The 25,719-nt window shown below is 44.6% G+C and overlaps 1 protein-coding gene across 18 annotated transcripts in view; it reads right to left on the minus strand.

Annotated features, from left to right (window-relative positions):
* The window catches only part of MICAL3 (microtubule associated monooxygenase, calponin and LIM domain containing 3), a 63,762-nt gene that overhangs the window by 15,475 nt on the left and 22,568 nt on the right, over nucleotides 1-25,719 (minus strand). For 6 of the 18 annotated variants that reach the window (XM_053462455.1, XM_053462449.1, XM_053462456.1 and 3 more), the window contains exons 3-29: nucleotides 25,511-25,718; nucleotides 24,887-25,003; nucleotides 23,699-23,800; nucleotides 23,453-23,608; nucleotides 23,214-23,314; nucleotides 22,878-23,135; nucleotides 22,483-22,598; nucleotides 21,841-21,967; nucleotides 21,281-21,374; nucleotides 20,914-21,061; nucleotides 19,546-19,739; nucleotides 17,763-17,875; nucleotides 16,710-16,766; nucleotides 16,265-16,438; nucleotides 15,812-15,886; nucleotides 15,108-15,194; nucleotides 14,239-14,292; nucleotides 13,445-13,552; nucleotides 12,137-12,241; nucleotides 11,720-11,906; nucleotides 10,593-10,681; nucleotides 9,910-10,000; nucleotides 4,835-5,030; nucleotides 3,979-4,208; nucleotides 3,142-3,231; nucleotides 1,402-1,554; nucleotides 531-593 (exon numbers count right to left, since the gene is read on the minus strand). In XM_053462455.1, the coding sequence (XP_053318430.1) occupies nucleotides 531-593; nucleotides 1,402-1,554; nucleotides 3,142-3,231; nucleotides 3,979-4,208; nucleotides 4,835-5,030; nucleotides 9,910-10,000; nucleotides 10,593-10,681; nucleotides 11,720-11,906; nucleotides 12,137-12,241; nucleotides 13,445-13,552; nucleotides 14,239-14,292; nucleotides 15,108-15,194; nucleotides 15,812-15,886; nucleotides 16,265-16,438; nucleotides 16,710-16,766; nucleotides 17,763-17,875; nucleotides 19,546-19,739; nucleotides 20,914-21,061; nucleotides 21,281-21,374; nucleotides 21,841-21,967; nucleotides 22,483-22,598; nucleotides 22,878-23,135; nucleotides 23,214-23,314; nucleotides 23,453-23,608; nucleotides 23,699-23,800; nucleotides 24,887-25,003; nucleotides 25,511-25,718 (3,493 nt within the window). The remainder of the gene's footprint in view (nucleotides 1-530; nucleotides 594-1,401; nucleotides 1,555-3,141; nucleotides 3,232-3,978; nucleotides 4,209-4,834; nucleotides 5,031-9,909; nucleotides 10,001-10,592; nucleotides 10,682-11,719; nucleotides 11,907-12,136; nucleotides 12,242-13,444; nucleotides 13,553-14,238; nucleotides 14,293-15,107; nucleotides 15,195-15,811; nucleotides 15,887-16,264; nucleotides 16,439-16,709; nucleotides 16,767-17,762; nucleotides 17,876-19,545; nucleotides 19,740-20,913; nucleotides 21,062-21,280; nucleotides 21,375-21,840; nucleotides 21,968-22,482; nucleotides 22,599-22,877; nucleotides 23,136-23,213; nucleotides 23,315-23,452; nucleotides 23,609-23,698; nucleotides 23,801-24,886; nucleotides 25,004-25,510; nucleotide 25,719) is intronic. The other 12 variants (XM_053462459.1, XM_053462464.1, XM_053462463.1 and 9 more) reach the window with 9 other exon arrangements.

Below are 25,719 nucleotides of genomic sequence, written 5' to 3' on the forward strand. Positions count from 1 at the left end.
CTTCCCATGCAGCCGGAAAAGGCCACGGAACTTATTGACGTGTATTTGTAGTCTGTACCAAAATTCCAAAATGTGTTTTTATTGATGTAAAAGGACATAAAAATAATAATAAAAAATAAAATCTGTTTAAATAATTTCATGTGGATGAAAAACGCGTCGGGCATCTATAATTTATTTATAAATCTTCCAGAATTAGACGTTTTCTGGCCACGTGAACTCGGAACAGTCGCAAGGAAGACTGCAGCGGCGTTTTAGAAGCGTTACGAGGAAGCGACAAATACGTGCGAGATATTATATCGAGACTGAGATGCCTAAAAAAAACTGCTGAAAAATACCCCCTTCAGCACGGGAGCGGACGGATATTTTTATCATGCGCTGTGAGGACAGAAACGTGGCGGGAGCTGCAGCCAGCGTGGACACAAATAAGCAAATTGCAGATTTTGTCTAAAAATATATCCACAAAAGCTTTTAACAGGATGCAGCAGAAAAGGAAAGTGGGGTTTTTTTTCATATTTTTTTTCTGTCTCTACCTCCAGAAATGGATTCCAGCCACGCTCTTACGGGATCATGATGGTGGGAGGGAAGATTAAGCTCTATGGCAAATTAAAAAAAAAAATTTTTTTTTTTTTTTTGCAAATTAAAAACAATTTTTTTTTAATTTTTTTTTATCATTTTTTAATTATTTTTTTTTTATCAATTTTCTTTTATTTCATAAGCCATGCAAAAAATAAAATAAAAATAATAAAATAATAGATTTATATATGTATACACTATCTATATACAGTTTCCCTGAATTTATTTTTCTGTGTGTTGAAGGTTTCTCTCTTAGGGAAAAAAAAATACATTAAAACGACGGCGAAGAACTAAAACAGAAAAACAACGATTAAAAATAATTCACACGTGGAAGAAATGTTAACGGAAAATGACGGATGTGGCTTTCAAAGAGCAACGTTCTGCAAATAAAGCGCTAGACAGCGTTTAAAGGCCACCATCTTTAAATAACGGGGTATAAAGCATTAAAGAAATACATAGACGGGTCGTTTGTGGCGCCACAACAGCAACTGGACTACAACTCCCAGCATGCTCAACCTGTCGTTGACTGTGCATGATAGGGGGTCGTTGTGTCAGCGCTGTTAGGGCGTCGTTGGGAAAACGTTTAAAACAAAATACAGATTTAAAGACAAAACGTGGAATTTAAAGGGCCAAAGAAACGTGAGTAAGGGCCGCATTCTAGGTGGTGCATGCGCAACTCTCGTAGTCAATGGTTTGATTCTAGAACTTTAGGATGTCGGACGCGGAATTCAAGCCGTGCCTACGGTCTATTATGGTGGGCTCACACCCCCCCTCCCTGCGGGGGACCTCATTACCGGGTGGTCCGTGGTGGTCCGGTGGGGGAGTTACCTTTAGAAGGGGAAGACACACTCAGATCTCCTCCCTCCGCATTAACCCCTTCCCGCTCCTCCTGAACACTGAGGACATGTGTCCAGTGGACGTCCGCCTTAATCTCCAAGGGGTCCACGGGGCACAAGGCTTGTTGAAGCTTGAGGTTCCCAGCTGCAGAAGGGGCAAATGATACGGGGTGCGAAAGACAAAGGACAGGGCAGGTAGGGCAGAAAACAGAGAAAGGGTTAAAGATTTAAAGGGGCAGAAGGAAGAAGATACAGAAAACGCAAAGCAGATTCAGTAGATCCAAGAGAGCAGACCACCAGATCTCACAAGATCAAACCCCGGTGACTGGCATTAAACATTTTAATTAGAATTCCTCCGTTGTGCTCACAAATCTGTCACTCCTGCTGAAATATAATGGGGTATGTATGAAAAATTATTCTGATTCTCACTTCAAAAGTGTTATCACCATGGCAACCCATCACATCCAGTGATGCCACGTCAATTTTCCAAAAGACTAACTTTTTATACATAACCCCAGCGACTCAGAGGCGGCCGCACACACCAGTTAGTGCATGCGCGGGTTTAATAATTCACAGCAAAAAAAATCCATACTAATAAATTGCTTAATAAAAGGTGCAATCCAGCGGCATTCAGAGCAGTATGTGCCATGGGAATAAAAAATCCTGTATACAATAATACCCCCCCAGCGCTGTATACAGTAATATAAACCCCCCCCCAGCGGTGTATACAGTAATATAACCCCCCCAGCGCTGTATACAGTAATATACTGCTTTACGGCAGTGCTAATGAAGTCCGTTCCTCTATAGACTTTCATTAGTCAGAGTCTCCAGTTAGTAGATTAAGACCGAGTCATTCTATTGTACCCCACCGTCAGTATGATAAGGAGCCGGGGGGTTCTTTTAGTAGATCAGGGATCAGATAACAGAGCGAGATACTATTTTTGTTAATGTATATATATATATATATATATATATATATAATAAAGAAAGTGTCTCTTATCAGCGGGTCTGTTTAATATTCAAATTATCTACGGGAATAGTAAATTTGCATATGGGGCTGGTGTGACATCACAATGTAAAAACCACTAATGTAAAGCCTTGGATTGCACCTTCATAAGCTCAAGGAAACAGATTAACCATTTCAGTGCTGGAAGTCCAGCGCGCTGCGACCTCTTGCAAAGCCACTGCCCAGTTTCATGCGCGGGGGAACTCAGGAGCAGATCCAGGAATTGCCGGCAAGGCCTCTTCACAAACGCGGACGCGCGTCTAGCCTCCGGTTACAAGGAGCGTTATTTTCTAGGGTGGGCGACACGGGATTGCCCCCCTTTTGCCTTTACTGCTTGCCATGACCCAAGCGTGTAAAATAAGTTTCGGGTTGTAGGGACTGGTAATCCATGCACACGCAGAAACGTCCTACACCCCTGAAAGACTTATCTGCGGTGCTCTTAGACATGTAAGAATGAGCGGCCATAGCAATATGCCTCACTTTATAAGCCTCTACCACTTCTGCTGGGAGGCTGCTCCACTTATCTCACACCCTCTCCGTACAGTAAAACGTCCTTCCATTCTGTCTCCTCCTTTGAAATAAACGTCCCTCCTGCACAGAATCCCTTTACGTACATACACGCCTCTCTCCCATCTCCTCTCTCCTCGTCCCAGGGGTGTAGGACCATCTAAGGTGTTAATGTATCGTGGCAGGAGCCTTGGGGGCAAAAGGGACCGGGAAGGATACCTTTAAATGTACCGACTGTATCTTCATCTGAGAGACGCTGGAGCCACATACCCTGCTGGAGTTCTCTCTCCCAAGGGCAATACTCACCCTCTGAAGAAGAGGTAACGGAATCCCCCCTCCATGCCCCGACAGAGAGAGAAGGGAAGGGAGAAGGACAGAGAAGCAGATATGAGAGAGTGAATGGAAACAGACCCTCCGGCCCCCGGCCCCGGTGGGATTCTGAAATGGTTTAGGTGGGTTACCTGCCCCTGGAAACGAGACACTTAATGGGACGTCTCGCTACAGCTTGGATTTTCTCGCGATTTCTTAATCTTCTTTGCTGTAGAATAACGTCCCACCCCCGCTGGGAACAGACCCTGGAGGAGTTCTAGACTACATCTTTATTTAATGCGCTGTGTGTAACACCCGATCACAGCGATAGAATCATCATTTTGGACAATCCATCCCAATCGTAAAGGCGCAACAGAACGCATCCCTTTAATATTTTCCCGGGGACATCTTAATTGTATCCTTCTGTCATGTGACATAAGGACAAGCAAGTGATTGGCTGACATTTCCGTACTGACTTAATATTTAAATGTGTTTAAGACGGAATAAAATGAGACGACCCGGATGAAACAATGCATTAAAGAAAACTAATGATGTCACTATACAGACACCAATGAAGGGAGTTGGGGGGGTTGGTAAAGGGTTAATTCCCTAGCATTTTGGTCTGTCTTCACCATTGAGTTAAATTAGATTGCAATTCAAAAGAGAACATTCTTCATAAGTCAAAGGATCCTCAAGGCGTTTATCGGGGAGGAATAATCCCAAGGTGCTGCAGAAAAAAAAACTAACCTTCACTAGAACCTTCCTCATCTTCCTCATCTTCATCCTCCTCCTCCTCCTCACTTTCCTCTTCTTCTGCGGGTTCCTTTTCCTCCACCGGCTCCGCGCTCTTCCCCTTCAGCTTGGCGTGAATCTTCACGGCCTCCTTCCAAGGCACTCCACCCAAGTCCGAGGAAGGCAAGTGTCCCTCAGCCTCCTCTTCCTCTTCCTCGTCTTCGTCCATCTCGGACTCGGAGCTGCTACAGGAAGAGACGGAATATCTGCGAGTGAGTGAGCGACACAGTATGTATATAATGCAATGAGGGCCCGTCACGCACACACTACCATTCAAAAGTTTGGGGTCACTGAGCTGTTTTCATGGAAAACAAGGAAATTTCTGGCTGCAATATAATTACAAAAGGGTTTTCTAACCACCAATTAGCCTTTTAAACTTAAACTTGGATCAGTGAACACAACGTGCCATCGGAACACAAGAGTGATGGGAGTGATAAAGGGCCATCGGAACACGGGAGTGATGGGAGTGATAAAGGGCCATTGGAACACGGGAGTGATGGGAGTGATAAAGGGCCATCGGAACACAGGAGTGATGGGAGTGATAAAGGGCCTCTGTACACCTATAAAGAGATTCCATTGAAAATCACCCGTTTCCAACTACAATAGTCATTTAAAACATTAACCCTGTCATTTCGTGACATTTTAATGGACAAAATGTGCTTTTCTTTCAAAAAAACAAGGACATTTCTAAGTGACCCCAAACTTTTGAAGTGTGTATATACATATATATATATATACACCCATTAGTAACAGTTTAACCCATGAAGCGCTGGCCTCTCCGTGCATATATAATTATAATAAGAGGAATTACCTGCTGGCTGCTTCCGCTTCCTCCCCTTCTTTATCCATAAGGCTGCTCAGATTATGCTCGGCCAGGGTCTCCTCGGGCACTTCTTCCAGCTCCTCGCGCTGCAGGCACACGCGGTAGTTCTCCAGCTCGATGCGCTCTGGCGTGGCTCGCAGGCGTTTGCTTACATTGTGATCCTCGACGCCATTCATGCTGGGGCCTGCAAGTCAAGCGACAGTATGAAGTCATGGGTATTTCTAATAAAAGTGCAAGCTCCTGGGGACAAAAATTCCTTACGGCTCTGCCAGCAGAACGTTTCATCTTCCTTTCTACTACCCTTATTGCCTGTAGGGGATATATATATATATATTTTTTAATATTATAAATTTTAAAATGAATGGTTGTGGCATCGATAATCACATTATTAACTATATTAATGATAATTAAATTTATTATGTGATTATCACTGGTGGGTAAAATCCCCCCCCCCGTATATACATATTAATACAGTTTACATCCAAGTCGTCGAGGAAAGGGTCTTTAAAGCGGCGTGTGATATGAGAGCCGTCGTATTTAGCGACGTCCGCAACTATATTTTGGGTACAAAAAGCCAAAGTTCCGTCATCTAAAAACGAGCGTTCTGTTAAGGGTCCTTTTTGCTGTGCGTTGAGTTGAATCCCATTAATAGCTGCGGGTAGAGGAATTTACCCAATGCCCCTGCGGGAGGCAGATTTAATAGTTCTGGGGCAAATGAAAAGATAGAGCACTAGTGCTAAGAAACCTTTGTAAGGACAAGAGAGTTCGGTGCGTAGAAATATTGTTTCAATGTTTCTGTCTTTCAAAAGAAATAATACTACAAATAGTAATAATAATAATAGTAATAATAATAATATTAATAATAATAGTAATAATAATAATAATAGTAATAGTAATAATAGTAATAATAATAGTAATAGTAATAATAATAGTAATAATAGTAATAATAATAATAGTAATAGTAATAATAGTATTATTAATACCAATTACAATAATAATAACAATACTAATACCACCAATAAATAACACTAATAGTAGTTTTAAAAAATACCAATAATAATAATAATACCAATAATAATAATAATAATAATAATAATAATAATATTAAATGAAAAAAATAATCAAAATATAGAAAATGACTATCCTTGGTGACCGTTTACTTGTCACTCATGGTCCAATTAAATAGGTTAATTTCTTGGGTACTACGAGCCATTGGCTATCTTTTTAGGCGCTACATAGTATGTTACAGCATACGATAAAATCAATCATTTCCATTTTAAAAGAATTTTGTCATAAATTCTGTTTATTTCACTCATGGGGAACCCAACCAAGATATTTCATGATATTCAGGGGAATTTTATATCGTTTAGTGATCGTGAATTGGTTTTCTCGGCTGCGTGAAGGACGTTTGAGGTCTCAGCTTGGAAACCGAGGCAGTTTTGCTCCTCTATACAGAGCCGTAGGATCTAAACTTAAAGCCATCGGCATCTTAAAAGATGGCGGATATCGTGGAACGTCCCAAAAGCAGGTCTATAGTCTGACATTCCTTCTCCGATGAACTTTATCCTAAAGAAAGCTTCAGCAAACATTCTACACGAGACATTATTAAGCCGAATTAATATAGAAAGGGTAAAGAATGACTTAGACAAGATCACAAGACAAGAGGGACAAGAGGTGATTAGAAGGATCCGTTGGGTTAACGTTTCTGGTATTCCGTAATGGGCTTTGTCATAGATCTGGACTGTCAACACTGACGCTGTGGGTTGGATGTTGGGTACAAACTGGATAAAGCAAAATCCCATTGGTTCTTAGTGAATGACAATGATCAACTGAGGTCACCCAACCCAACAATGATCAACTGAGGTCACCCAACCCAACAGTGATCAACCAAGGTCATCCAACCCAACAATGATCAACTAAGGTCACCCAACCCAACAAAGATCAACTAAGGTCACCCAACCCAACAAGTATCTCTTCCATGGTGCACTCCACCAGCGGACCGGAGCGAGCAGAGCTAAGAGATAATGTATCCAGCTACCGGTCCAACTGCTACATTTAGGGTTGTAGTTACTTAATTTACCTATAAAGACGGTCAAATTTCAAATAAAAAAAAATAAGGAACTCGGAATCCATCAAAAAAAGGACAACATTTATTTGCTTAAAAGTGCAACAGTGAAATTTTCCAACATAAAAAGCAAGTACAGAGTCAAAAACGGGAAAGAAAAACAAAAAAATAAAAAAGCAGTAACAAAGCAACAAACAGCCACAGGAAAAAAGTAACAAAGAGTATCACAGAATGTTTTAATACGCCTTCTATAAGCCGCGTGTGTAATAAAGAGACGTGGCCGGCTCCGCTGATGGAAAGGGTACTGGGCTTACAAGTCCTAAACGGGTGGAAAAAACATGAAAAACAGACAGGGGGGGAGCACATACAATGAAAACAGAAAGAACATTCATAGGACGAGTATCTGTATTGAAGGGACGGGAGGAGGAAGCAGATGTCTTCTTCTGGGCTCCAGGATCTTCCAGCTAATAATCTTGGCTACAATTCTAACACCGGGGCAATAAATGTCCCCGTCCGATCTATGGAGGCAGCCACGTCGCAGAGCTCTTTGTAAAGAGTCAGAAAGTAAGTGGAATGGGAGGGAAACTTTGGGTTCTGATGAAGTCCATCTCAAGAAAGATGGGTCCTGAGAACGATTGGACTTTAGGAAGTTCCCCTAAAAAAAAAAACCTTTACAACAGCAGCAGCCAAGGCCAAATCTGTCTGCAATGCCCTAATATTTAAATTGTGCAGGGGACCTATTAAAAAAAAAAAAATGTAAAAAAATACAAAAATCTTTTTGTTTTTTGGGGGGAGATGGTGCCGGAAAAATCCACGGAGAACCAAATTTATAAACTCAAATTTTACTGATCTTGCACATTGCGTAAAGTCATTAGGACTTCTAAAAAATAAAACCCAAAATAATAATAATAATAATAATAATAATAATATATTTAATTAAAAAAGGGTAAGGAGGTATTAAGGGAAAGGGTAATTCTTCAAGAACTTTTCCATGATTATACTGTTCTGTCTCCTAAGAAATTAGCAGAAATATCAGTGGAAATAGGACAAAACTTATGTATTTAAAAAACAACTGGCTTAAGGTAATGGGAGTTGTATTTTGGCAATGTTAGGGCTGCTGCTGTCGAAATCCCATTTCCGCACCAGTATGCGATTCGTCACTGAAATGGGAAAACCGAGGAATTCTGAGGAAAGGTGAAGTTTATACGCTTGCTATATGGGGATTTCTGGCTGTAATGTGTTGCTTATTATTGCACGACACACAGAATACATACAATCACCGTCACACACAATAAAGCTTAACACAAATTCACCGCAATCAGAGAATACAGGAAACACAGTACCATAAATTGTCTGCAGCGGAATAACACTTTCCATCGCCTAATGCACCCCCTGTGCCGCTCCCTTTAGGGCCTATTGCATTATTAGGCTATCCAGTCTCCAGGGCTGGCACAGCCCCATTTTCAGCAGTCATATTTTTGGCAGCAACAAAGAAATCTGCAACATATTTTAGTTTTTTCCCCCAAATTTAATGCGGATTGATAATACTGTTCTTTCCAGCAGCAACACATTTGTCATATTCTATATATTTACTAAGAGGTGGAATGGTTTTGTGGGGGGGTGTATATCATATTATATCATATATGTGAATCTCATTTTATTAGTGCTCATTTTTGTAATACTTTTGTGTGAATTTAGAAGGTGCTTGGGAATTAGGCGTTGTTTCAGGCCATTAAATTACACAGCGTGCGGTAGAGAATAGGGGTGAGATAATTCGGGTGTACACCCGCAGGGAACATTATTAATGTATAATAATTAAATTTATTAAGTTTAACGTGTTCGCAGGCCTCGCAGACAGAGCTGAACTGGCCTAAACGGCTTTGCATTTAAACAAACAGCACCGCGCTGCCGTGCCTACACTGAACTCATTTTATTAAACTTTTTGGTTGCGATTTGGAAAAATGAAAGAAAAAAAAAATATATATATTTTTTAAAAAAATATTTTTGCTCCCCCCCCCCGGAAAATATTCTTGAAAACACAATCCTAAACGTTTAGACGGGGGTATTCGCTAGCCCATCCTCTGCATCGACCCCAGAGAGCTTCCCCTCCAAGAGGAGCCGAGCCGGCCCTGTATAATGCATAGTTCAATCAGTGAGATTACGTTTTGGAAGATTCCCCACATTAGCTACGCATTATACAGGGTCGGCTGAATCGTTCCTGCAGAAGAAGCTCCCTGGGGTCGGCTATTCGTAATGCATGATGTTGGGGACACGGAACGTTGGGGTTAGTGAGTACACTCCGGCGGGGTTCAGGGATTATAACGGCGTCTGTGTCTCATAATAACGAACCCGCAAATTACCGCGCGGGAACAACAAGCCTGGGTTCATCCATCTCGGCCAGGGATAAAAACACCCCGGTTAGGTGCATAACACGGGCCGGGGTGGGCTGTAAAGCTGTGGATGGAACCAGATTCTACGGCTATTCTCCAAAACGACCGGCTTTCACGGCCGCAGTCAGCCAGCCTTGGGGCAGATTATCAAAGTTATTCCCTAGCGGCCCGAAAAGCGTCAGGAAGACCCGATGAACCAGCAAGGATCAGGCACGTTGATTCTGCGTGACGCGTGAAGGGGTTCTAGACACGCATTCTATGCGTTATCCTAATAACAGCTTTTGCTTGTAAATGAATGGATTGATACGTTCCACGGAATGATAACACGTTGTTTATTGATGGGGGGGGGTTGGACCCTCGGACCCCTTAACCCTTTCTTTCCTATAGAAGTGCATCTTAAGCCTTGTTGGCAATTTCTCCCAGGATCTGCCATAGGATTTCTGACTGGACGTACAGAAACGGGAACCCAAACACGGTCAGCTGGCACATGAAAAAACAGTCCAGGGGGTCTTGGGCGACCAGGCGCCTCAGAGAGGACACCACGCTCTGCACACGCCGCGCCGCGGACCAGAGGCCCTGAGCACGTTGGAAGAAGGAAGAGCGTGTACCTGGGGTCTTCTCGGCGGCAGTCGGGGGCAACGATGAAGCTCGTCCTGGTTCTTCTGCATCTGGGATATCCTTGTCTACCCCTTTAGCCTCCTGAAGAGTCAAGAAACATGGGTCAAGCTAAGCGGATCGGACACAGAGACCGAGCGTATCTAATCCTTTACAGATGTTCCAGAGACAAAATGAGATTTATTCTTACAGGAAATAGTTCTAGCTTCCCCAATTTCATCTAATATCACAGAGAATCCCAAATATTAGAAAAATGCAATTGTACATTTTTTTTGCAGTATATGCTGGTTCTGTAATACCCTACCACCTCTCCAGGGAGTCAAAGCTATGAATCCATTTTTGTTTTTTTAATTAAATCTGCTATGTAGGCTACCAACGTGTAACCATCACCCCTTCCCCGACAAATAAAATTACTTTTGCTGATTCTTGAGTACTTTTGCGGGCATCGCGCATGCAATGAAAAAGAATTAACCGGTTTGATGCCGGCCAGCGGTTAAGTTTTAAGTCTCATAATTAATACTTTTCTCGGACGATTAATAATATATTGATCTAGGCAATATTAACAAAGCTCTGCAAGAGGTGCTTACACGTCTAGCAGTGAAAGAGTTAAATGATCTACTGATGAGCACATTGATCGAGTAGATCCCCCCGGTTTTCTTTGCCCCGATGTACTCACTTTGCAGGGAAGCGCAGGGGCGGCCGGCTTCTTGAGTTGGCTGAATCCGGAACGCCGGTAACAGTAATGAGGTTTGCAGTAAAATTTTCCTGGATGGAGGTGGGAAAAAAAAAATTAATAAAAATAATAAACTTGGATCTCTGGCAGGGGTAACCTATCGCCCTGAATACCCCTTTCTGGGGCAGCGAACCCACCACCCCTCTGGAAGCGCAGTTTCTATGTCGTGGGCTTTGCAGAAGGGATGGGCTACAAAGTCGGAGGGCAACAATGTGACAGTGTGTGAGGAACAAAGGAGGACAAAATGTCACATGAGCCGGAGGAGTTGGTCCACAACATTAACCATATGAGGACTGTGGCCCTGGCCATACAGTGCAGGCCTGAAGAGGTTAACATTGCGCTTTGCTTTCCAAAGGATGGTCTAAGACACCCCTGCCGGACCACCAAAACTTACAGCTATGTGGCAACTCGCTACGGATATTTGTAGTCCCAGCTAGAGGGTCCATGGACTCTTCTCCGCATAACCCGGGCAAAGACCAGACCTATTTTTAAATCCTAAAATCAGACACCCCCTGATCCCTGCTCCGGTCCCTCCGTGACGTTCTTGATCTAAACATAGCCGTGAAAAGCAAGCTCTGAAACATAACCTCTCCGGGTCCGCCATTTACTACAGAAGACCATGAAAACCTAATAAAATCCTTAATAAAACCCCTTCCCTCCCCAGCGATAACCTCTAATGCCTGCAACTATCAAAAATAAGAGGGGGGCATGCCACCAAAACAATCATAGCTATGCATAGGTCCAAAAGTCTTGCCCCCTACCCACCCGGCCTAAACAGAAGTCCCCCTCTCTGCTCATTTCATGAAGTCCCTCCTCTCTGCTCATTGGTTGGGGGAAGGCAATTCAAGCTGCGTGTCCCACTTCCTGGAAGCCTGCATTATATTAAATATCGTTAAAGAGACATTAATGTTTCAACGTAACCTCAGCTTGGATGAAAGACCACTTTAAGAGCGGACCGGTGTATATTTAGGTCTATTTGCTCCTGTTCGCTTCTGATTGTTGTCTGGCCAGTGACCATGACTCCACCACCCAAAAGTAGACAACTTGCGGCGGTCGTCTCCGTTGCTCACCGTCTTCCAGGTCGTAGGCGTAGCTGGACAGGCGCAGCATGGTGCCGCAGTAGTCGCATTTGAAGCAGGTGCGGTGGAAGAACTTCCCCTCGGCGCTCAGCCGCTCCATCACGTAGACGCGGCAGCCGCAGAAGAAGCACACGTCGCTTCCACCCACGTTCTGCGGGAACTCCTTCCTGAAGGACGCCTGCCGGGCGACAAAAGAGAGGCAGAAGGGGAAGGTTAAACGAGGGTCTCACTGCTTCCGTGTTACGGTCGGTGCCCAGGGTGACCACAGCTCCCGAAGACCAGACATCTTCCGGTATAGTCTACAGCAGACGAGGACCAACCAGCATCCTCACACACTCCTTTTTATCGAAGACCCTTAAGAGGTGAGAAACACGCCGTACACCACGCATATAACCCCACCGTGCTTACCACTTTCTTCCCAAACAGGGGTTTGGGTTGCTCCTTCTTTTGAAGCTGATTTGTTATCTGCTCAGCTAATGAACTCACGCCAGTCGTATACATCTTTATATACCTCTGAGGAAGGGGAGAAGCGGAAAAGGAGGAAGGGTAAGCGAAGAACGAAAGACGACAGATAAAATAGGACGTGTCAAGGTCACACGCGGCCTCCGGACAGAGGAGCGGAGCGAGCAGCAGTGCAGGGTCCCAGCATGGCATGGGGGGGGGGGGGCAGGTGGTATTAGCCATCGGTCGGCCCGGCGCAGCGACTCGACATTCCCATTGTTAGCACGGACAGGTCAAAAATCACCAATTTTAGAGAGGAAAAAAAAAAGAATGTCTCTGGTTTCAAGCATTCTATCTCCTGTAACAAAAAACATCAGGACCCGAGCATGAATCACAAGATTCTATTCTCTAAACAACTATAAAGTTACCACTGGGGTTACGGACATTGGAATTATCCGAGTAACCGTGACAACCGGACGGCAGATAACCCTAACCTGGGTCTTCCGGATCCAGCAGAATCCGACCGGTGCCCATAGGGAAACGCAGCTCAATTACTGGATGTGTCTATCAGCACGGATGCAGATATACATGAAACACGCTTGGCCCGCGCATTCCTCCACGTGCTAAGACTGAAATGGGAAGACTCGGACAAGACCACTAAAAGAATGACATCCTACCCCAAAACTCTCTCTCCGGCCACCACTAGCGGAGACGTAAGCACCGGCAGATCGGCCCCATTCGGCCCCCGTCTAGTGTGCCCCTTTGTCCTGCTGCAAAGACTGAAAACAGTCATTGGTCTCCTCTTAGATTCAGGAGCCATATGCATGCTTAACCCCCCCCCCACACACACACACTGTATTACCCTCTACCACTTCTGCCAGGAGTCTGTTCCACTTATCTACCCCCCCTCTTTAACAAGTCATGTGTTTAAAGAGAAGCAGCTTGTGGAATTCCTATACAGCAAAAGTCACACGATACACCAAACCTCTGAGAGCCTCGGGCATTCATTTGGTTCTCTTAGCATATGGATGTTAGTCTGCGCTGCCTATATGGTTTGTGTGACAGCGGAACAGCGCGGATGCCGGGCGGGGGTGGTATTCGGAGCCAATTAACGATGAGATTAATCGGAATTAGTGTTCCATTGCTACAAACGAATGCCAACGTTAGAGGAGCCCAACGCCAGCGAGCGGACGATGCCAAAGCCAACACACTCAAAACCCAGCACACGCGTGATAAAAGCCACAAACCCCGCAGTGTGCGCGGCGAACATGCTACCTGTCGAAGGGAGTCTGACGAGGGGGAGGCGGGCCGCTCAGCGGCGCGCAGGGCGGAGCTCTGCTGCCATTGGTTGACTGGAGAGCGAGGGGAAGGCTCATAGTCAAGCTGGAGAAGGGAGAGAGATATTTAAGACGGAAGATGGATTTGAGGTCAGGGGGGTTAGCAGGGTGCATTCCGATATCGGCCACTAGGGGCCGCCACACCACAAAGACGGATAAGTTATGACACAAATGCATGAAACGAGTTAAAAGGTGGGGTACTTGGAAAGATTCATTAAATCGGATATGTTTAATGGGTTAATAGGCCACTTCAATGTTAATTAAACAGGTCTTTTTACACCTGGGGGGGCTTATATTTGGATACCCAGCTTTGCCATTAAGATAGGAAACACTAAACCTATTATTATTATTTATTGTTTTATATAGCGCCATCAAATTCCGTAGCGCTGTACAATGGGATAAGGTAGGTATGATTCGTTACCGGTCCCTTTAAAAGACGGGACACGCGTGAAAGTAAAACATCTTGGTGGCTCTAAGGAGGGGGCTTCATAAATGTTCTTCAAAGTAGAACGCTGCCCGGTTCTTAATTCTTATAAACACAAAATTTGGGGGAATCTTTATTTTATTCATGAATTTTAATTACGAGCTCAAGTTTGACCTAAAGGGAAGGATTCTAAGATGCCGCGAAGGGCAAAGAGTAACATCGTATCGTAAGGTGATCAGCTTTTCTTATGGTGAGGAAATCCGTCCCAATTACGTGGTGAGCAAGCATGCCAAACCCATGCCAATTACCCTCTCCGGGGGGCAGCACGGCTCCCAACGGATACTGGAAGACACCGGGATAGTCTGCGAACAGGAGGGAAAGAAAAAAAAAAAGAGAGAGGGTGAAACAAAGGGTAAACTTGGTAGAAAAGGATCCACGGATAGAGGCAAGGAGCTGGTACCGCCACATACGGTGGCATAGGCTGGCATCCGTGGCACACAGGTAACCGCTATAAAAGAGTAAGTGTTCAGCCAAAGCGTTGGGCGAGGGCAGTGTCTGCGTTGTGAGGGTACATTTCAAGATAATATATGGAGCTGTGCCGCTAAGCATTCACGGAGTGAAGTCATTACGAGTTATGGTGTAACGCAACGTAGGCAGAAGCGGAGTTATGAAGAACACCGCTGGTGAAAAGTGATTTATCCGCTGTAGCAACCAATAGAATGATCGGCAGGAAAATCCCGCCGGCGGCTACAGCGACAAGACCACTTTTACAAATGTGCGCTAGAATCATTCTTTATGACCAATCCTATATATAAAAAAGCCCGCTCTTCCAGGGGGTCACTGGCGGCTCTCGCGGCAGGAGTGCTCTGTCTGTGCCAACACGGAATATAATACACGGCAACAGTATCTTCAATAGAATACCTTGGGTTTAGCAATAGTAACCACATGAGAGGTGTGTGTGTGTATATATATATATATATATATATATATATATATATACATATACATATACATATACATATACATACATACACACACACATATATATAGTCACGGCAGCTTGCCCCGGGCTTAGGTGGTAACAAACACATAAAAAACGGTGTGTCACACTTAGTTGGGCTGTGGATCCGGTGCCAGCCGCAGGCAGGTGAGCCACTCGTACCATGCAGCGAGTCACCTTAACATGGCGAGGAGCAGGCGAGGATCCCGTGTACAGAGTGATGATCTTTTTAGGGCAGGTTCGCGAACGCTCGCTATCCCTGGGCTTCGTAGGGCGAGGAAAGGAGAAAAGGGCACAGGAGGGAGTGCAGTCAACAACCGGCACGATGCAGACAGAGCCACAATCAACAACACCAGAACTAAAAAGAACCCACAATGACCGAACTACAACTCATGGGACCCCAAGCACAGATTTTAGAAAGAAAAGGGATGGGAATGGGATTTGTCCATCCTGGCAGTGAGAGGTGTCAAGGTACCCCAAATACACCATGAAATCTTGCTAGAGGGTATCCTTTGGCCTCAAAGGACCTTCATCAGCCCACTCTTTGGCTTTTCCCATCGAGTGACCGCTTAGGCCATTTACTGTACATATATTTTAGGAGGTTCCATCCCGAATCCATTTAAGCTATCCTGAATATAAGACAAAATCAAGACCCGAGTCTTACATCGGGAAAAACGGACAGACTAGCTGGGCCGAACGGTTCTTACATGCCTTCAGAACACTGTTGGACGTCCCAGCGTTTAAAGGCTCAGTAAGGTTTTTTAATAAAGCCCAATTCGCCTGCATGTCTCCAGAGTTTATATCGCACACAGAAGCTGGGGAGACCTGGATCTGTCCACCAACCCCCTAAAAACATGGCGGCCGTAACGGGTCTCGTTTACCTGTTTCCACTGAGGCTCTGCCTTTCTGTGAATGGGCTGGTTTTGCAAACGCAGCTGATAGGGTAAGAGAGGCTTCTAAAGGGGAGTCAGGAGGATCATGGGAGAAAACAAAGAATGAGAAATTCAGAGTAAAAGAAACAGACAAAAAAGTCTTAAACTGGGGTTAAAGGATGAAACAGGAGAGTGAAAATAAAACAAAAATAAATATATAGAATATTACTGGAAAAATGAGGTTCTGCCCTCACCCCAAACACGTTGCACCCATTATTTTTTTTAATACATAAATCCTAATAATTAGAACCCTTTTAGAGAAAGAGGACTTCAGCATCATTAAAGATTCATTTTTCATGATTTTGAACCGTGAGATATTTGCGACCCCGTATTATGTGACGTACTCGCGACATATTACAATGGTTTCGGAAATTCTTGCTACGCAAGAGATGCTTCTCTTACCTGCTTGCGAAGAACGGCGTTGGGGGCCGGGGCATTCTCTTCAAACTTGGCCAGGAGCTGCGTTGCCATAGATTTCACCTTGTTCTGGTTGCCTACGGCGGTGTCCATACGGCGTTCGGTTGACGCACTCGCTACCGAAGGCCGTTCGTCCTGCTGTGTCCACAGAGCGTCCTCCTGAGAGTTAAGAGGGTTAGGATTTACTAAGAAGACTCTTTAAACTCTTTAAGGAGTTACATTAAACTTTAGCCGCTCTTTAAAATAATTCCTTATTTGAAATATGGAATTCAGCATTACATATCCAGCCACATAAGTATACTAATCTCTATACACAGGTTTTCAGGATTAGACTTTACTTGTATGAAATCAATGGATAAGGTTCTAGTATGACGTTTTTGAATGGATTCTTACTATTTAACACAAACGTGCAACATTGGTCCCCACTTACGTCTTCTGACTGGCTTGTTTTTCTTCTTTTTCCGTCCATTTCCTTCTCCTTTTTGTCCTGAGGAGGAAACAAAAATGTGATTCCAAGTCAGGTGGAAAAGTTGGGAATCTACCTGGCGGGACAGCTGCTTAGAGATGGCGGCCAAGCCAAGGATTTTCGGATTTTATCTAAGACCTGAAATGGGGTAAGAAGAACAAACCGTGAAGACCAACGGCCCCAAAGCCCAAAGATGATCAATTTCTTTTCGCCAACTCCAGACTTGCACCAAGAGGTTCGATAATTACAATGCGGTGACAGCGACAGACATCTCGCTACTTGGCAACTGCAGGCAAACGCCACCGAGCTTGACTTGACCCAATGTTTGGGGCAAAACAGTACTATCAGCGAATATAACCCAACTAGTATTTGGGTCCAATAACAAAGGACAACGTTCCAGGAACACAACCTCATGGAGGGCACCAAAACAGAAGAATCAAAAGCAAGGCACAAATAGAGCTCTTGATAATGAAACGCCGGACGGAAGATACTCTCGCTCCATTAGGAGATCTGGTGAGCAGAGTTTTAGGAGATTGATATAATCACAGATGGTGAATAAAATCTGAGAAGTCCTGAAGACGAGGGTTCATCTGACAGCCCACAAACAAACTTGTTTAAGAGAAAGACGCAGGATGTCCCATGAAGCTGGATCAAGTAGATCCCAATCCCCCTCCACCAGAGATGTTATTTATTGTGTATGTAAATACACATATACATCCATACACATACGTATATATATATATATATAAAACTAAACCGAGGTAGAAACTGCAGCCCTGCAGCTGCCTTCCCCCTCCTTGATGCAGATGATTCTTGCCACTGATTTACTGCCCGAAGCAGCCAATCAATAGCAGGAAAGCATATGCTGTCTGGGCTGTCCTTTTAACAGTAACCTAAAAAATCCCTTCAAACCAGAGGACGCTTAGGTGTTCGCCAACCTTTATTCGGCTATAAGTTAGCAATAATTACGCAGCTAAACAGAGTTGAAGCATTGCCAGGACAGAGCGCTGGGCCTACCTTAGGAGTGCGTTTCCGAGATATGGTTTGTCCCAGCTTACTCAGAAAGTACATGGGGGACTTTGTGTTGGACAGGAGGGCCGCTTTCTCGTCCTGACCATGAGCGGCATCTTCTGCACAGGGAGGAGGAGAAAGACAGTAAGTATTTCAAAGAATTTAAACGTCACATTTTTTTTTTTTTTTTTTTCTTACTTATTTTAATGAGCTAAAAAAACATCTTACAGGGCATGTTGACAAACGCTGATTTGTGTGTATATTGTGCGGGTGACACAGCCCCAAACAGGTTGTACACTGTCATTTTATATTACCATTCGATCAATACGTGAGGAACATCTCCAGACTATTATATGAATCACATTAGAATATGTGGCAGAGATGTGTTTCAGTTCCTTGACTTCACCATACATTATAGTGGGCCAAACGCAACGTCTGTTGTAGGAAGAGTTTAGCTGGCCCCGGGTAATGTATAGTCAAATCAGTGAGATTTCTGAGATCAGGGCCAACTCCATGCTGAATAAAGCAGCTGGTGTTAGCCCTTCATACTGAATAGTGAAACCGCAGCCTTAATACACACGTGTACCTATGCGCAGTACATATGGGCAGTGTAGGGTCAGTTAAGGTTTCATATGTGCACGGGCTTTCTATAGATTCAGGACTCGACACCATATGACCGTTTCTTTCAGCGCACTCATTAACTTTAAACCGCTCTCAGGCGAATATAACCGAAAGGAGAAACCCAATGAGGGAGATAAAAGTTGGTATTTAGGGGTAGACAGATAACACGCATGTCTCTAGCTTTAAACAATATGCTACGCGAGGTGCTTCGGAAACCACGCGCGGCGTGGGAAAGTCAGCTGTTATTCACCAACCGCCCCACAGTTAATCCAGTTTGCGTTGCGTAGCGCCTTTTACCTCAGCACAGTTTTTTTTTTTTTTTTTTCTTTTTCTTTTTCTCTTCTCTTTTTCTTTTAACAGACAGACAGACAAACAGAACAGATTCGATTCCATTGTGATCTACAAATTTTTTATCCAAATTCTACTAGTGATGTTATTTTGAGTATTTTACTAGTATTTCTCTTCTTTCACGGGTCTAGATTGCCTTCGACCACAAATTTTATTCTATCCTCCCAGTATCCGTGAATACTAGAGTTCCAATACGTTTGTATCAGAATTCCTTTTTCCATATTAAGTTGATATATTAATTGAGCTTTTATTTTGGCCCATGGGATTATCTCTGCAGTACGCCAATTTCTAGCGATCACAATTTTTATTGCAGTCAATAAATGTACTAAGAGTTTAATGTCTTTTCTTTCGTTATTTGGTAAGTTTAAATGCAATAACGCTCTTTCCGGAGTTAGTTCCCAGTCTAAGCCAAATTTATTTACTAGCCTATGTGAAACCCTTTGCCACAGGTTTTTAATAGGATTGCAGTTCCACCATATATGGTGCATATCTCCTTTTTCTGCGCCACATCTCCAACAATTTTGAAGATTATTGGGGAACATTTTTGCCAAAACATAAGGAACTAAGTACCAGCGATTCATAAGTTTGAATTGGAGCTCATTTAGATTTAAACAATGTATGATGTCATATGTTATATTTAATGCTTTACTCCATTCTTTACTGTTTATTGTAATATCTAAGTCTGTAATATCTAAGTCACATTTAAACGTCTCAATAAAGGCACCCATGGAAGGCAAACCTCCGATCAGGACAGCTTCAATCAATGAAACACAGGCTATTATAACGTATGCCGAGCTGGGAAATCTGCACTCTTACACACCAGAGTTGGGGGTTTCCTTGAACATCTCGTAGAACTGGCTGAGATAGACAACCATGGACAGCTTGTCCGGGTCGCCCACGGAAGCCATCTCCTTCCCGGTCATGATGGGGGAGATCCCCAGCTCCCGCTCAGCGATATCAAAGGCCAGTTGGTTGTTCTTTTCAACGTTGCGCTCATCAAGAGAGTCGAAGTCTCTGCGCAGAGAAGAAGGGCCATGTCACAAAGTATTAGCAAGCCAGGGAGAAGCGATCAATCACCCCAAATAACTGGACCAGATCACTTTTGGGAACACTCTTGAAGGTTAATAGAAGAATAGATCAGTGAATTACGCTTTGCGTGTTTACAGCCTAAAAGTTCAAATAAATAATCTTCTCGATACCAGTACAAAGCGGAGGCTTTGAAGCTTTTCTTCCAAACACGGCCCTATAGAAAGGGTTGGGCCAAAGATTACAAGCGACAGCAACTTAAAACGTTTAATTCACACGGAAGGCCGACAGACAAGCCTGCCAAGGATCTTAAACCTCTTGAAACAAAGGGAAGGAGCCCGGGTTTCTCGAGCTCGATGACTTTTAAAGAGGTAAAAGTTCTAGGACTTCTATAAAGGCACTTTATGCACATCTCGTTTCCCATGATTCTGCATTAGAACATTGTTGTGACACTTCCCGGATTCCGTGACATGAACTTAAGAACATAAGAAATACAAAAAAACAAAACAACAACAAAAAAAAAACACGCGGGCACAATATTAAGAAACCACCATTTCTTTCACAGGCTTTCCCAACAGAGCCGCGTTGGTCATTCCTCCTGGTTCAATTCATTAAGCTATATTAACAAGTCGGAACGTTGTAGCGTCACCGTGATAAAGCCCGGAGTGGGAGATTTTAAAAAGCTTTGGAAAGACAGACAATAGAACGAGGCTCGCTCATTCCCCGTCGGAAAGTCGGACTTGGCTGAACACGTTCCGAGACTCGCAGCACAAAGCCCTCGGGTAACAATCAGTTGTGTAACGCAGGCGGTTTGCGTGACAGTGCGGCAGCCGGCTGTTGGGTAACACAGAGGTTTACAGCTCGGATTACAAAAGGAGATGGAAGCGGAGACGGGAAGTCGTGTTTTCACGGCCAGGGGGCATGGGAGACAAAGTTATTGATTGGTAAAAAGCCCAAGGAAATAAACACTTGAGGTGTCCTCATCTAGAGTAACCACGTGAACTTTTCACGAGATTCCCCCAGCTTAAAACAAGAGAAGAAAGGGGACGGGAGACCTAAAGGCAGTCGTGGTGACTGCCGGCAATAACTAAGTAGCTGTTTCCTGCAATAATATATATATTATTTATTTAAAGGCAGATTTTAGGATTGTATTGCTACTCACATGAGCTCTGGACGGAAGCGGTGGATTATGGCACAAAGGGCTAGACCGCTCTTCCAGGAGATGGTGAGATCCGTAACATTCACTCCCGAATATCCTTCTGTTTGCTTCTGACACCAACCGAGGAGCTTGCTGGAGCGGGCGACGGATTCTTCAAGAGGCAAGAACATTAGCCGTTAATCAGAGACCGCAAAATACAAAGGAACACTAACTCTAGTATACTCCCATTAGAGGGAATCGGATATATTTGGGATATTTAGACACTTATTCCTTAGTTTCCCTTTTAGTTTGTATCAAAATAAAAAGTTGTCAACTGAAAGAATGTATTATTCCTTTATAGGCCCAGAAATACATTTCTATGATCGCTCACCATTCCTCCCCAGTTTGGGCGTGCGCGAGTTCACAAGGCACCCATTCTGTATGTTCAGATCCTTCAATTCGCTGGTAGCATACAGGTGACGCACCTGAGTACAGAGAAGATTTTAAAACTAACTTTTACAAACCCAAGTTATTTCGGGCAAAAAAGAAGCTGTGGGACACAGGGGGTGTCCATGCAGGGCCGGGAAGCACCACGGCTCCTACACCTGGGGATATCCAATGATCTTACTTGTCTACCCCTGCCAACCAGCAAGGAATATTATTTCTAAATTATAAGCAGTGGTTGGGGAGCATTGGGGGGCCACATCCCATCTGCTCCCCCACCAGCAGGGTACAGACCTGTAATGCAAAGTTAAATGGCTCTAAATACATTCCTAATACAGGCTAGCACTGGATGTGAATATGGAAGATCTAACCACAGGTGCTCATCATACTTCTGAAATTAATTCCTATGGTGGATAACAAGCTTGCCAACCTGAAGATCTAAGGAATAAATTAACCCCCGACACACAAAATCTATCCATAGGCCTCCCTGGTTGCCCCACTTTGTACCTGGTTGGGGCGAAGGAACTGCAGGTTGACGTTTGGGTACCGAGTGGTCGGGTCGATGCTGTATTGGTTGAAGTTTTTGCTCACGTTCTGCGGGGTGGTCTGCGGGAGAAGACGGTAAATACTCTCCCTGGAACCAAAAGAGACGCGTCAGCCAGGACCATACACCAAGTTCTGTACCCTAAGCAGACAGACATTCTCTGTGTAGCTATCAATGCCTGCTCTGTGTCGTAAGACAATTAAATGTTCCTAGCCTAAAAAATAAGCACACGCAAACAATAATGGGGTATAAACTTTACATAATTATTTCTGGGAAGGTTGTTTCTGATGCTACATTTAATTGGAGCAACGTTACAATAACCTGAATCATTGGAAAAGCTTTTGGGGCCAAAACAGATACTGCAGGGGAAGAGCTTTATCATAAGGCTCCAAAATCATGGCTTTCTAATAAGCGAATACATCTATTATACTACTTTAAATATCATTACTGAACTGGACACCCTACGTTTTCCACTATGGGCACCCAAAAATCCTAACAGGGCACTTTCAGATGAGAAGACTAGTCTTTGGAGTGGTAGAGGGCACTCAGCGGCAGCCGATAGCTCAACAAACAATTCCAGGGCGAGCGGTAACTCAGTATCTCACCTTTCTGCCAACACCTCCAGCGGGCTAGCACCCTGAGCCCAGCTCCGTACCATCCAAGCCGTGTCCATGGCGGCCAGAAAGCCACGTGCTATGCCAGTTCCCATGGGCCAGAAAGGCTAAAAATAAGGAGAGGAAAGAATTTCAATTAAAAAAAAAAAAAAAAAAAAAGACTAGAAGCCCAGACATTGGGTAGATTCCCAAATGGAGGACAAAGCATGCAGGATTTATAGCTAAGCAATGCCTACCATGTCAGAGTTCAATGGCGCTTGAGCTTAGCATGAGAATACCTTCATGAGCAAGGAGCTGGCATGAGAATACCTTCTGTAGATTTTAGTGGCCATCAGCTAAATATTTTGGGAACAAACAAAGCGCCCGCAGTTCTTGTATAGACTGACCTCCAAAAGACTGTCCCCAACCAAGGACACCAGCAGCCGGTGACTGTTCCTCTCACGAACAAGCGCCGCGTTCTCAGACGCGTACATGCAGGTGAAATCAAACATGGCCACGTCTGGCTGCCCGTAGTGATTGATGGCATAATCGAGGGAAGGTAGCTGATGGTTGGTTGAGAATGTGGCGGCCTCTTTGGCGTAGCTGAGCAGCGCCTTCTGGTCCACGTTGGCGCGGGACAACAGCATCTCGGTGTCGGCGTAATCCTACAAAAGCAGTAAGAACAGGTTGGCGTCATCTGTATGATGCTCGGAGACATTACGCGACTTGCCTCATCAACTTACCTGCAAGATGACCCCCTTCTCCAGCAAACTATGCTTCTTGGCCGTCATGACAAAATAGTGAGTGTCGTCTTTATAGTAGACGATGTTTTCCAGGTCAATTCCTGGAGAAGAACAAAAACAGAGAGAGAAAGTGAGGTCTCCTCAACAGGGCAGCAAGACAGTCCTGCTCTCGTGAGCTTACAATCTATTAAGCTCTTGGAGACGAATTAAGAAGAAGGACACATTTAGAGGACACTGACCTGTCGCCTCTCTTAGCTGCTGAAAGAACTTCTGGTTGAATATGAAGGCCACGCCACTGATCTCCTCCACCTTGGCATCTGCTGTTGTGTGCCGGTTGATGAAATTGGCAGTGATGGCGATCGCCAGCTTACCACGGAACTCTTTGCGCCGGAAACCTGGTGGCACGCAAGCGATCAGACAATGTTTAATGGCCTGTGCGTGTTACAAACCAATTGCCAGTAATGTATCCTTAAATCTACGCTTACCTGCCAGCGTGTTCCTTCGCCCATCAGCTCCAATGATGACATCAAAGTCATATTCTGACACCGGGTGGTCTTTGGGATGAACTTTTGCTCTCCAACCAACACCTAGGGGGAAAAAAATGATGCTTTTCCACCATAAATATAACCCATCGCATTCATACAACTCAAGCCAAGGACCAAAACTGAGCCGAGGGATGTGCCCAACTTTAAAGATACAGCCATGTGGCCTGGACTAACTGTGGTAATCCCGATAACAGATTGAGATCTGATGTGGAACTTTATACAATCATTATCATCTAGTGATGGGGTGACTTTATATTAAACAACATGAAATGGATGAGAAATCCAGCGCAGACGGGGTTAATGTTGGAAATTACTATTGTAGCTGGAGACAGCAGATTTTTAATGGAATCTCTAAATAGGCGTACAGAGGCCCTTTATCACTCCCATCACTCCTGTGTTCCAATGGCCCTTTATCACTCCCATCACTCCTGTGTTCCAATGGCCCTTTATCACTCCCATCACTCCTGTGTTCCAATGGCCCTTTATCACTCCCATCACTCCTGTGTTCCAATGGCCCTTTATCACTCCCATCACTCCTGTGTTCCGATGGCCCTTTATCACTCCCATCACTCCTGTGTTCCAATGGCCCTCTATCACTCCCATCACTCCTGTGTTCCAGCGGCCCTTTATCACTCCCATCACTCCTGTGTCCCAATGGCCCTTTATCACTCCCATCACTCCTGGGTTCCAATGGCCCTGTATCACTCCTATCACCCCTGTGTTCCAATGACCCTTTATCACTCCCATCACTCCTGTGTTCCAGCGGCCCTTTATCACTCCCATCACTCCTGTGTCCCAATGGCCCTTTATCACTCCCATCACTCCTGGGTTCCAATGGCCCTTTATCACTCCCATCACTCCTGTGCTCCAATGGCCCTTTATCACTCCCATCACTCCTGTGTTCCAATGGCCCTCTATCACTCCCATCACCCCTGTGTTCCAATGACCCTTTATCACTCCCATCACTCCTGGGTTCCAATGGCCCTTTATCACTCCCATCACTCCTGTGCTCCAATGGCCCTTTATCACTCCCATCACTCCTGTGTTCCAATGGCCCTCTATCACTCCCATCACCCCTGTGTTCCAATGACCCTTTATCACTCCCATCACTCCTGGGTTCCAGCTTACGCTTGTTTTCCTGGTCTTCTGGCGGCTCAATCAGACCCTGGAACTCTACATTCACGTGAATCTCGATGCCGAGGATCAGACAGACTTTCAGGAGCATGAGCTGCAGCTGCCGGATACCTGGGAGGAAAGAGGGCATCAGGCGGGGGGGTGCGTAAAGACTCCAGAACCCGGGTTTTTAATTAAAAGGAGCAGAACATATTTTCCGTAATCAAAACGGATCTGATTATTTCATGTTTTTACAGCGACCGGCGACCGGTTTTTAGACAGATAACCAGAAGCGGCGGATATGGGGGAAAAGGAAACGCTTTAACGGTGATTAATTCCAGAGGAAGCCGGGTATTTTGTACTAAAAAGCATTCATTAAGCGTGTCATTTTCCAGACCTTTAACCCGCTCGCTTCCAGGCTACGTGGTATATATTTGTGGCCAAGGGTTGCATATAAGGCCTGGGCAGAGAGCAAAATAGTAGTGAATGCATGGAACAGCCAGCCGGCAGAGGTGGTGGCGGTCAATATAGGGGCATAGATAATAAGAGAACGGTCCGAATCAAAATTCAAATTCTAAGCTTTAATAGCTGCTGTGTATTTCTATTTTCTTTTTGTACACAAATAGCTTAAATACTCACTGATGTGATCAATTGCTCCGGCACAGAATTTTCCATAAAATTTCTTGGCCCCGAGGCCACGCAAGTCATGGATGGTGAAGGGCCACAGGTGCAGGACGTTATTCCGAGAGAAGGCATCTCTCTTTTCCAAGACCACCACTCTGGCCCCCAGAAGGCTGAGCTCGATCGCTGTGCGCAGGCCGCAGGGGCCAGCCCCGATTATCACGCAC

This window comes from Spea bombifrons, chromosome 4 (genome assembly GCF_027358695.1).
Source record: "Spea bombifrons isolate aSpeBom1 chromosome 4, aSpeBom1.2.pri, whole genome shotgun sequence".
Taxonomy (NCBI): Eukaryota; Metazoa; Chordata; class Amphibia; order Anura; family Pelobatidae; genus Spea; species Spea bombifrons.